This window comes from Microcaecilia unicolor, chromosome 5 (assembly GCF_901765095.1).
Source record: "Microcaecilia unicolor chromosome 5, aMicUni1.1, whole genome shotgun sequence".
Taxonomy (NCBI): domain Eukaryota; kingdom Metazoa; phylum Chordata; class Amphibia; order Gymnophiona; family Siphonopidae; genus Microcaecilia; species Microcaecilia unicolor.
In genome coordinates, this window is record NC_044035.1 from 62,527,582 (window position 1) to 62,539,721 (window position 12,140).

At 39.6% G+C, this 12,140-nt stretch overlaps 1 protein-coding gene across 5 annotated transcripts in view; it reads left to right on the forward strand.

Moving 5' to 3' along the window:
- PTPRE (protein tyrosine phosphatase receptor type E) overlaps positions 1–12,140 on the forward strand; it is a 435,598-nt gene that overhangs the window by 337,771 nt on the left and 85,687 nt on the right. For all 5 annotated transcript variants that reach the window (XM_030202956.1, XM_030202958.1, XM_030202957.1 and 2 more), the window contains 3 exons: positions 6,635–6,770; positions 8,685–8,834; positions 12,041–12,134. In XM_030202956.1, the coding sequence (XP_030058816.1) occupies positions 6,635–6,770; positions 8,685–8,834; positions 12,041–12,134 (380 nt within the window). The remainder of the gene's footprint in view (positions 1–6,634; positions 6,771–8,684; positions 8,835–12,040; positions 12,135–12,140) is intronic.

Sequence of the window (12,140 nt, forward strand, 5' to 3'; positions counted from 1 at the left end):
AGATACTGCACCAAGGTGCTACTGTGCAGCTCGGCTCTTAGTAATCTCTTATGATGGTTAAGGAATTCAGTCCAAGAGCATTGAGAGGTGCCCCTGGCATCATCATCTAATAATGCAGGATGCTGAAGGATCCAGGAGACTTGCTCCTCAGAAAAGCCTGAAAAATTAGGCACGATACTCCATACACTGATTCTGAATATTGGCAGTGTCGATAACTTCTGTCAATGGAGGGGGCTTTTTTATCTCCAAGCAAAAATGCCCAGCTCCAAATCAATTAAAGATTTGTCTTACAGAATACACTTATATCAAGTAGCACTATTGGATCTATTGGATGCGCATTACACCACCACTATGGCTCAATTTATCGAGCAGAGCATTTCTTAGAGTGGGCATGTATTTGTCATTGATCCACAATTTTATTACTTTTTATATTTTTGCTTATAAATTATTTTTATCAAAAGAACTTATTTTTCAAAATTAAAGTACTTAGCTTAAGAGCTTCTTCTTTTTAATTCTTAGTTCTCTACATATTATACTGAAGGAGACTTCTCATGCCAGCATGAATCCGTGTTTCACAAAGCTGCTATATCAAGGACTGTCTCCTGTAGAAAAGAGCCAATCATTAAATCTTAGTAAGCCTCACAAAATACAATTTTCTGTCGAACAAGCTTTTTTTTATCTAACGTACCACTATGATAGACTGCATCTTCATCTCCTGCGGAATTTATAAAATGGCCACTGCGTCTCAATATTTATATACTTGATGTTTAAATATCATCAGCTGTTCTGAAAAGGAGAACCAATCACACTCGAAGGACTGACTCCGTCATCCAATCACATCACAGCAATGTTATCCACTCGATGTTGCGATTCAGTCCTCCTGGATATTCAGAGTCGGGCAGTATGTGAATAGTGCCTGATGCTAGGGTCCACCTTAGAAGTCAGCGCTCAAGAAAAAGATCTAGGTGTCATTGGAGACAATACACTGAAATCTTCTGCATAGTGGGCAACTGCAGTCAAAAAAAGCAAACAGGATGCTAGGAATTATTAGGAAAGGGATGGAAAATAAAACCAAGTATATTATAATGCCTCTGTATCGCTCCTTGAGTATTATGTTCAAATCTGGTCACCGTATCTCAAAAAAGATTTAGCGGAATTAGAAAAGGTTCAAAGAAGAGCGACCAAAATGATTTAGGAGATGGAATTCCTCTTGTATGAGGAAAGGCTAAAGGTTAAGGCTCTTCACCTTGGAAAAAAGATGGCTGAGGGGGTATATGCTTGAGGTCTATAAAATCCTGAGTGGTATAGAACAGGTAGAAGTGAATCGATTTTTCATGATTTCAAAAAGTACAAAGACCAGGGGACACTTTCGATGAAATTACATGGAAATACTTTTAAAACAAAATAGGAGGAAACATTTTTTCTCTCAAAGAATAGTTACGCTCTGGAACTCGCTGCCCGAAGATGTGGTAACAGCAGTTAGTGTATCTGGATTTTAAAAGAAAGTTTGGACAAGTTCCTGGAGGAAAAGTCTATAGTGTGTTATTGAGGTGGACATAGGGAAAGCCACTGCTTGCCCCGGGTTTGGTAGCATAGAATGTTGCTACTAATTGGGTTTCTGTCAGGTACTTGTGACCTGGATTGGCCACTGTTTGAAGCAGGATACTGGGCTAGATGGACCATTGGTCTGACCCAGAATAGCTATTCTTATGATCTTAAGGAATTGCGTCTAAAATAATCCCCTTTCGACTAGATTCTATATATGGCTCCTGAAAAAACAGCGCCAAAAAGAAATACGCCTAGGCGTATTCTATAAACTGCGCCTAAATTTAGGCGCAGTTTATAGAATACACCTAGCGCCTGTCTTTGCAACTAAGTTTATCTGTAGGCAGTTATGCCAAGTAAAACTTGGTGTAAATGCCTAAGCCTAAATTAGGCGCGGACTAGGTGTATTGTATAACAACAAGCATAGTTTTTAGAAATGCCCATCACCTGCCCATGGCCATGCCCCCTTTTCAGCTATGGGCCTTAGAATTTACACATATTACTGTACAGAATATGCTTAGACAGTTGTGTGTGTAAATTATAATTAGTGCTAATTAATGTCAGTAATTGATTGTTAATCGACAATTATCAGTGCTGATTGACTTGTTAAACTAATTAAGTTGTGCACACAATACAGAATATGATCAGAATTGTGCGCACAACTGTAGTCGCCATGTACAGAATCCGGGGGTATATATCAGTAGCATATGTATAATCACAGGCAGTTTTAAAAATGTGCATTTGGGGGGGGGACAGAGGGGAAGGGGGGAAAATGGTTGAAATATGTTCTCGTGAATTCATTTGTTGAATAGAGTTGAATTGAAGACATGTTAAGTTTTCTATTTTTATTTGCAAATTGTAGCTGCAATTGAAGGTATTGTTTTGAATAAAAAGATTTAAACATAAAAATGTGCATTTTTGCAGGTTCAGTGCTGTTAAACCTGCAGAAGAGCTTCATCAAATTATCTCCTAAGATGGCAAGGGAACTGCAGTGTTGGACCAATCTCTCCTAGCACCTTTTTCCCACTTAGATTCTTAATTTTTTTCCTTGCTAATCTCATCCCCTGTTGATGCTAAGTGGCACAGTCTATTTGTCAGGGGCCCTGTTTAGTAAGTGGTGCTACCGTTTTTTAGTGCACACTAAAATTAGTGTGCACTAAACGCTAGAGACACCCATAGGAATATATGGGTGTATTAAGCGTTTTGCGCGCACTAAAAACGCTAACACGCCCTTATATCAACTTAGTAAACAGGGCCTCAGGACTGTAATCAACATGCTAATCTGAATAGTTTTCTAAAATGATACTTTATCAGCATGATGTTACAAATAAAAAATATAGAAGAATGAATGATGAAATTTGTAACACTAAGCACAGGATGCCAAGCCCTTTTCCTCTTAAAGGGACAATTGAAGGCTCTATACAGGTTATCAGTTTATGACAGCTGTACCCCCTCTAGTGGTTATAGTGAGACAAGCAATCACTTAAAGCAATGCCTGCACTACTAAATCGTCAATTGTATAAATACAGTTATTCTTCACTTTTAATGTCAGAAGCACTCAAATGTGAATCCTTTATTCCTGTTACAGAGGAAAAGGAAAAAAGAAAAGTAAAGTCTGTCTCTAGTTTTAAAGGGCTCATAAACAGTAGCAGGATACTGAGGAAACTCAGGGAGGTCCTGGCGGGACCTCTTAAAGATTTATTTAATAGATCTTTTGAGACGGGAGAGGTTCCGTGAGATTGGAGACAAGCGGATGTGGTCACAGAAGCGGAGACAGGGAAGAAGTGGGAAACTACAGACCGGTAAGTCTTACGTCTGTGATAGGAAAAATAATGGAGTTGCTGCTGAAAGAAAGGATAGTTAACTTTCTAGAAGCCGACAGGTTACAGGACCTGAGGCAACATGGCTTTACCAAAGGAAAATCCTGCCAAACGAAGCTTATTGACTTCTTTGACTGGGTGACCAAAGAACTGGATGAAGGACGTTCGCTAGATGTAATCTACTTGGACTTCAGCAAAACCTTTGATACAGTCCCCCACAAGACTCATGAATAAGCTGAAAGGGTTGAACTTAGGACCGAAAGTAGTGAATTAGATAAGAAACTGGTTGACCGACAGGTGGCCGAGGGTGGTGGTAAATGGAATCCGCTCGGAGGAAAGGAAGGTGAGCAGTGGAGTTCCTCAGGGGTCAGTGCTGGGGCCTATTCTGTTTAATATATTTGTGGGAGATATTGTTGAAGGGTTGGAAGGAAAGGTGTGCCTTTTTGCGGATGACACGAAAATAGTCAATAGAGTGGATACCCTGGAGGGAGTAGAAATGATGAGAAGGGATCTCCGAACGTTAGAAGAATGGTCGATGGTCTGGCAGTTAAAATGTAATCAATTCTACAACCACAGGGGAAAAGTCTATTATTGGAGTACCTACTCTACAATAGTATAATCATATACAGTACTCGCAAATTTAAGTAATATATTTTAATTGTTACAAATACATGTACACAAATTTCTTGAATAACATAGCAGTTTCTGCGGAACTCTGTTTTACCCACCTAGCGTACACATTCACTCAAGCAACACACCCATACGTAGTCATGTCATAAATGCCTATCATGCGGAAGCCATGATCATCTTTATATTCAAAATGCCATCAGATAGTCACTCTTGACTCTTATCTTGAGTGGAATATATGCTGAAAATTATAAATCATATCACAAAGTTGACGATAGTTTTTTTCCAATGTTTCAAATATATCAGACGGCTGTTGTCAAGTGTTGATTTGAAATCAAAGTTTGTGAATCCCTTCACAAACTGTGTAACTGTTGCTTATGAGGAGGCACTGCACGGCGAGGAGAAGGCTACCGGAGAAACCACACAAATCAGCTCAACATCTGGGCTTTAAGTCATCCAGGCCCTCGATGCGAGACCGCATTTTGTAGTTTCTTTCATCAGGAGGAACCATGTATCACACTCTACAATTAACATACAAACCAAATGCAGAACTGGGCACATCACTCTATATATCACCTATCTTTTATATCCTTTTAACATCAAGTAAATAGATTAATGACTGCTTACCATTGAAACTGCTATCCAGACCAGGTATGCGGAGCGCCGCTCCCATGCGTAACAACGTGACCTTATTAGACAGCCTTTATATAGCTCTATAAGCGCCACCCCTTAAGGTCAATGCATAGCTTCATAGCCATTCTACTTCAAGGTTAAGGCCCATAGGGCCACCGTATTCCACTCAAAAATATAGCGCTGTTCTATGGCAAATAGTTGAGCACTCACTTCTCCTCCCCGCGACAGAACGCAGTTGAGGACGCCCAAAATAGGCTTTCGATTATGCCAATTTGGGCGACCCTGGGAGAAGGACGCCCATCTCCCGATTTGTGTCAAAATATGGGCGCCCTTCTCTTTTGAAAATAAGCCTGTATATGTTACCTCAGGATACATAATAATGAGGTGCAAAGCATGCAGTTGCATTCAAAACACATCATTATTAAGTAAATCAAAAAATGCAGCTCGTGTTGAATTTTGCAAGTTGCCTTATTCCAGGAAAAATAATGTCAGCTCAAAGCTCACCTTCCATATTTCACCTCAAAACTGGCGCTATATTTTTCCTGCTTAGGAGTTTTGGGCCACTAACACATTTCCCAGTGCTTTTAGGTGCCATGTTAAAGGGGCTAGCATATTAGAAATACAAATGTGGTTCCATCTCTTTCACACTAGTTCCTTTAAACGGGAGCATTGGGTCACGAGTTAGTGGACCAGTGCTCCAGGATTGCAGAATAATGCAACTTGTAAGATTGATTGCTGTTTTTGGTATTCATTAATGGCAGGAGTGACTAACATCTGGTACTGAGTTTTTTCAGGTTCATGACTCCCATGATAAACCAAGCTACAGTAAACTGCCAGATTTTACCACAGCTTAGTAACTTCCCTCCTTGGAGTTTACTTTGTATTAATATTTGGTTACCCGATACATTACAGTAAGGTTTAGTTGTACCTCATTGAATTTAGCTTTTGTTCAAGGAAGTTAGATTTATTTATTAGGATTTATTTATAAGTATAACATAATAAAACTGGTCTGCAATTGAAATATTTATATTTTCCTCTCTCAATTTTTCTCTTACCACTAAGTAGATTTTAGTTCATAGGAAGAGTAATTTTAAAGCACGCATCCTAACTTCTGTGGCAAGTATGTGCAGTAGCTGTACCAATTTTCTAAGGGAAAGCATGCACATACTTTTTCTTTGAAAAGTACCTCGTGGTAGGTGCATGCACATATTTCATCCAGCTTTGTGGTATACACAAATTTCCTGGCTCATTTTACACAGATGCACACATGTTTTATCAAATATGCATTCAAGGCTAAACTATGCCACAGCCCCACCCACCCCCCAAGAATTCTCCTACTCAGGTAGGACAAACGTATGTGCAAACAGGCTGTATGTGTAGCTACATATAGTCCAGGCACATAATTTATTTATTTGGATTTTGCTCACTTGCCCAATTTCACAAGGAGCACCAGTGGGATCTTAACCAGTCACCCGTGAATGTTAAGCCCTGTGCTCTAACCACTAGGCTACTCCTCCCACTCCCATAATGCATGATTTTACCTGCCAGAATGCCTTTTAAAATTCCCATCTAAGAGGGCTGTTTTCAGAATGATTCATCCAGCTAGCTGTGCTGCTAGATGAAAGGGTGTGGAATTTGTCCTCCATGGAGTGGCTAAATATTGCTACCTCAACTCAAAATGTAGATGGTTCAGGAAGTGCAGCTGGGTTGGGGGAGGAACTAACATACTTATAATTAAGTTTCTCAAACATATATGCACATTTTCTGGTAAATACCTCAAGCCATATATATAGCAGAAACAAGATACATGGGTACATTTGCACCCATGTAACGTTTAGCAAATTTTCAAAGGGAACCTACCTGGGAAGTTTTCTTTTTAAAATTTGCTGAATATCGTACAAGTACTCTAAAATACATAATAAAAATTGCTCCCCCAGTACATCAGAATTTTGATTGTATGTATGAAATTAATTCTTAATCTGTCCCTTTTGTTTTTCATTTGTTTGAAGTGCCGGCGTGGGTCGAACGGGTACCTTTATAGTTATAGATGCTATAATCGATATGATACATGCTGAACAGAAAGTTGATGTCTTCGAGTTTGTTTCAAGAATCCGAAATCAGCGTCCACAAATGGTGCAGACTGATGTAAGTACAATGACTAAGAGGGAGAGAAAATCCTCATTTTCTAACTGTTGCTAATCTGTTAACAAAAGCTTCAAGGCACAAACTACCCTATGGTCCATTAGAAGGAAACTCGCAGACAGTTTCCAGGATGACAAGTGCAACAGTGTTTTTAAAATTTTTATTTTATTTTGTTTTATTTGTTTGTTTATTTATTTTGCTACATAGCTCGCAAATTTGCGCATGCAGGTTTTACAATAATGCCAGTTACACGTGTAACTTAATTGATAAATTAGGCACTGAGAACTAATAGTCTGGTATAATTGGAGCCAGTTGGTACTAATTTGTAGTTGTATGCTTAAATGCACTTAGTCGTAATTCTATAACCTTAGTGCATAAATCTGGTATTGTGTAACTGCGAGGGGGTGTGGATGTAGGAGGGGCATAGGCAAATCAGGGGCATGGCTGACATTCTAAGGTTATAGAATGCTGTCAATTACGCACACGCATTTACACAGTTGACATGGTGTCAGTGGTTGCACCTAAAGTTGTGTGCGTACAGACTTGCGCTAGTATTCGATAATGGCAGTTACACACGTAATTGCTGTTACAGAATTTGCACTTAGGGCTCATGCTTTAGGCAGCCTGTACACATTTAACCCTTGCTTGAGTCCATTTATACTGCATTCCCACTGGATTTCACCTTTATTTTTTTATGTGGCTCTCCAGGGGAGCCCTGTTACTAAGGTGCAGTGTTGTGCGCTAAATGCAGATTAACTGCGGCATTAAAGTCAGACATTTTATCATTTCTGTTTCCTCAGGCTTTTGTTTTTTTTTATGCAGGTCATATACTAATGTTCTCATTAGTGTGTGACACTTGAAAAAAAAATAATGCAGGAGCACTTACCACCTCCTATTTAGGAGGTACTAGGGACTAGATTCTATATATGGCGCCTGAAAAATCCGCACAGGAAAAAAATATGAGTAGGCTTATTCTATAAGGTACACCTAAATCTAGGCATACTTTATAGAATAAGCCTAAATTTCCAAGCGGATTATAGTTTTTCCATGCGGATTGCGAGTACCCGTCTGCGTGACTAAATTTAGTTGCAGGCAGTTACGCCAAGTAAGACTTGGTATAAATCTCAACACCTAAATTAAGCTCGGACAGGTGTATTCTATTACAGCGCGCATAGATATTAGAAATGCCCACGACCTGCTCATTCCACGCCCATGGCCATGCCACCTTTTCAACTATTCGACTTAGAATTTACAAGGATCACGTTACAGAATACGCTTAGACAGTTGTGTTCATAAAGTCTAATTAATGCCAGTTAGTGTCAATAATTGCTTGTTAATTGGCAATTATCAGCATTGATTGGCTTCTTAACTAATTAAGTTGCACGTTCAAATCTAGAATACCACCAGATTTGCACACAGAACTTAAGTCGTGCTGTATGAAATCCGGGAGTAAGTGCTCCACTGTTAACCCTGCTTTATCCAGGTACCGTGTGCTAATGCGAACACACAAATTTGATAGTGCAGGAATGCCCACTCTCCACCCTCTCCCAAAAATATTTTTTAAAAATAGCATACACTTAGCACATGCAAAGTACCACAAAACACTGTTTTCCCCCACACGGGGTCTTTTACTAAAGATTAGCTTGAGTAATCTGCAGCAGGGCCCATAGGAATAAAATGGGACCTGCTGCAGATAACTTGAGCTAACCTTTAGTAAAAGACCCCCTAACTAAAAGGGCCCTTTATTCTCTTTTACTACAGAATCAAAATTGCTGAATGCTCATTTCCTCATAATGATAATGTTAGCCACAGATGCAGTTTGTTTTGAACTTTGTGCTCACGTATACTTTATTGATAAATTTTGGTTATGATGTAGAGTCTGTAACAAATTCTGTCATATTTATTTATTTGTTGTAGATGCAGTATTCATTTATTTATCAAGCTTTACTTGAATACTACCTCTATGGTGACACAGAACTTGATGTGGCCTCCTTAGAAAAGCACCTGCAAACTTTGCATAATACAACAACGCATTTTGACAAAATAGGTCTTGAAGAAGAATTTAAAGTAAGTATGCTTACTCTTTCACATAGTGTGGGTGTAGGAAAGGCAAATGAGTTATCCATCCAGCTTAACATCATGTTTCCAACTGTGGTTATTCTGGGTCACTTGGAAGATCCAAGCAGATCATTCCCTCCTTTTCACCCTCAAAAAGGTGAGGTGAAGGAGCCCAAGTCTGTCTGGCTAATAATTTTTTTGTAGATTGTTCCTCCAGAAACTTGTCCAAATCTTATATAATCTCAGCAAGGCAACTATCCTTGACAAATTCCACGGTTCACTGAAAAATTGTTTTTGCAATTTGATATAAATATACTTGCTAGTTTCGTGGAATGTTTTTTAGTCTCAGTATTGTTTGTTAAATGATGGAAACTAAAGAAAGCTTGAATCTATTTTATTTATTTATTTATTTGCATTTGTATCCCACATTTTCCCACCTATTTGCGGGCTCATTGTGGCTTACAATACATTGTAAATGATGGAAGTACAATTATTACAGTACAATTATGGGTTACATTGTGATGAGTTATATAAGATGTAGTTGGAGATAAAGGAAATGAAAATAAATAAAATAAATATTCTGGACATATATCGCAGAGCATCTTATATATCCAACATGCAAGCTTAAAAATAATTTGGGCTTTAATGAGCAGCCAATGAAATTTGATCAATGTAGGTAACCACCATCAGACAGAAAGCCTATCAAGGCAGTTACAATAAAATCAAGGGGTTGGAATGACTCCCTTGTGAGAGAAGGTGAAAGAGGTTAGGGCTCTTCAGTTTAGAGGGAAGATGCGATAAATGTCTATAAAAGGAGGAAAGTGGAATGGGGGAAGTTAACCTGGACTACGTTAAGATAGGTTCTTTTACCACTAACTTGTACTATTTTAGTACAGGTCTCATTTTAATAACTGGGGTTGACTGCAGTACTGCTTCTAACAAATTTGAGTCGCTGGTGTTATTTTTTAGTTTGAAACACATTTTTATACTGGACACTTTAAGAATTGCTGAACATTTGTGGTTGAATTTTTATCACAATTAACCACATAAATGAAAAGCATACGATGGAGTTTTTATTGAAGTTTGAGCAGTTGGCTGTGGCTGCTGTGGTTACAGCTCTATGACTCCCGCTCATTAATTACTTAACACTTATGCTTTAAAAAAATATCCATAATATAATAGAGCATTATTCTTTTGGTGTTATTGTTTCCACTTTTTTTTCTTTTTTAATCTGTGTTTTGAGTGGAAGTGATATCCCTGTTTTTGTTCTGGTTAACAGTAAAATAACACTTCATAACAGTAACCCACATTGATAATTTCTCCCTTAAAGCATCAGGAAAGTAATTTCATGAAATCATTTTAATGCATAGTCAGCCACATACGTGCATAAATACCCTCTTATAAATTCCAACCGGTGTAAAGATATTTATTTATTGGGATTTATTAACCGACTTTATGAAGAGATTCACCCAAGGCGGTGTACAGTAGGTATGTGCCGTAACATGATGGTTTGTGGTTTGCCAGCAGGTATATATAGGGGTGGATTTTGGGTGGAGTGTGTTCAGAGTAGAGAGTTGCACGGGGACAGAAATCCTACCCATCCCCGCCCGTCCCTGCTGGAATCTTACCCGTCCCCACCCATCCCCGCTGGAATCTTACCCATCCCCACCCATCCCCGCAAAAATTTAAACCATCCCAACCCGTCCCCACCCGTCCCCGCAAGAATTTAACCCATCCCCGTAAGAATTTGAGCCACAGCACTGTAGGCAAGGAAGGAATGGAAGTTGGAACTTGGAACACTCTGGTGCGCACATGTAAGATTTGTCTCTGATTCACTGGCAGTGTGTGCTGAGAGGCCGCCACATGCACGCGCCAGTAGGTCAGGTGACATCTGATTCTCGTGCCTGTGTCAGAGCTGAGGTCTGTGCTGGTGCAAAGAGGATTAATAGTAACATAGTAAGTGACAGCAAATAGACCTGAACGGTCCATCCACTCTGCCCAATAGTCACACTCATGATCAATTCATCATTAAATCAATGAGTGTGATATTATATACTTGATTATGGTCTTTCTTTCGTGTTTCTGGAACAAAGACCACAGGAGTCTATCTGGCCCCATCCTTATGTTCCAACTGCTGGAGTTGCCATCAAAGCCCACTCCAGCCTATTCATGTTCTCATTTGTGGGACACAGACCGTAAAAGTCTGTCCAGCACTGTCCTCATGTTCCAGCCACTGAAGTTGCTGTCTAAGCCCTTTCCAGCCCATCCTACACCAGATTGCCATGTATGAGACACAGAACATACAAGTCTGTCAGGTATCAGCTCTAGTTCATCACAGCCAGAGTCGCCATCTAAGTGTCACTTGACATATCCACACACATGCAGCCATTTAAAGTTAGCTTTTATATAACTTCCATTTTCTAATTAGAGATCCTCTGTGTTCATCCCACGCCTTTTTGAATTCCGTCATCATTTGTGACTCTACCACCTCCTTAATGGAAGACTTTCCACATTTATGCTGTTAAAGCAAGGAAGAAGAGGAGGAGGAGACAGCACTCAATTAAATTGGTATTCGGTAGATGAGAGGCTGGTGCAGGTGCAGCTTACACTTCCACGGGAAGCCCACAGAACTGGTTCCATCCCCGCGGGAACCCCGCAGGAACTGCCTCCGTCCCCGCGGGAACCCCGCAGAACTGCTTCCATCCCTGCGGGAACCCCGCAGGAACTGCCTCCGTCCCCGCGGGTTCCGCGGGATTCCCGCGGGGACGGAAGCCGTGCAGCTCTCTAGTTCAGAGTTTGTAAGTATCAGCATAGATTATAAAATATATTATTTATTTATTTATTTAGATTGTGCTCACACCTTTTTCAATATGCTAATCTGTGCATATAATTAACAATTATAGGTGCAGATGTTTAAGCTTGCTCCAGGGCAGATGTAAATGTCTGCACCTGCAAATTAGATGTGATTTCTGCCACTTAGGCTATTATTTTATAAAGGCAAATACGCACCTACTTGTCTTTTTAAAATGGCACCTAAGTAAGTGCCTACTTTACCTCCTCAAACCAGGTGCCCGGTTAATAAACTTTACCTTCTTAGGGTCTGATTCAGTAAGATTATTCTCCAATTCTGTGTCTATGGAGGGGGAGGGGGGAGGATCCTAGTGAATTGAGCCTTTTATGTCAACATTTTGAGGATATCTTAATGTTAATTTCAGAAATTAACCAATGTTCGAATAATGAAAGAAAACATGAGAACAGGAAATCTCCCAGCTAACATGAAGAAAGCTAGAGTCATCCAAATCATCCCATGTAAGT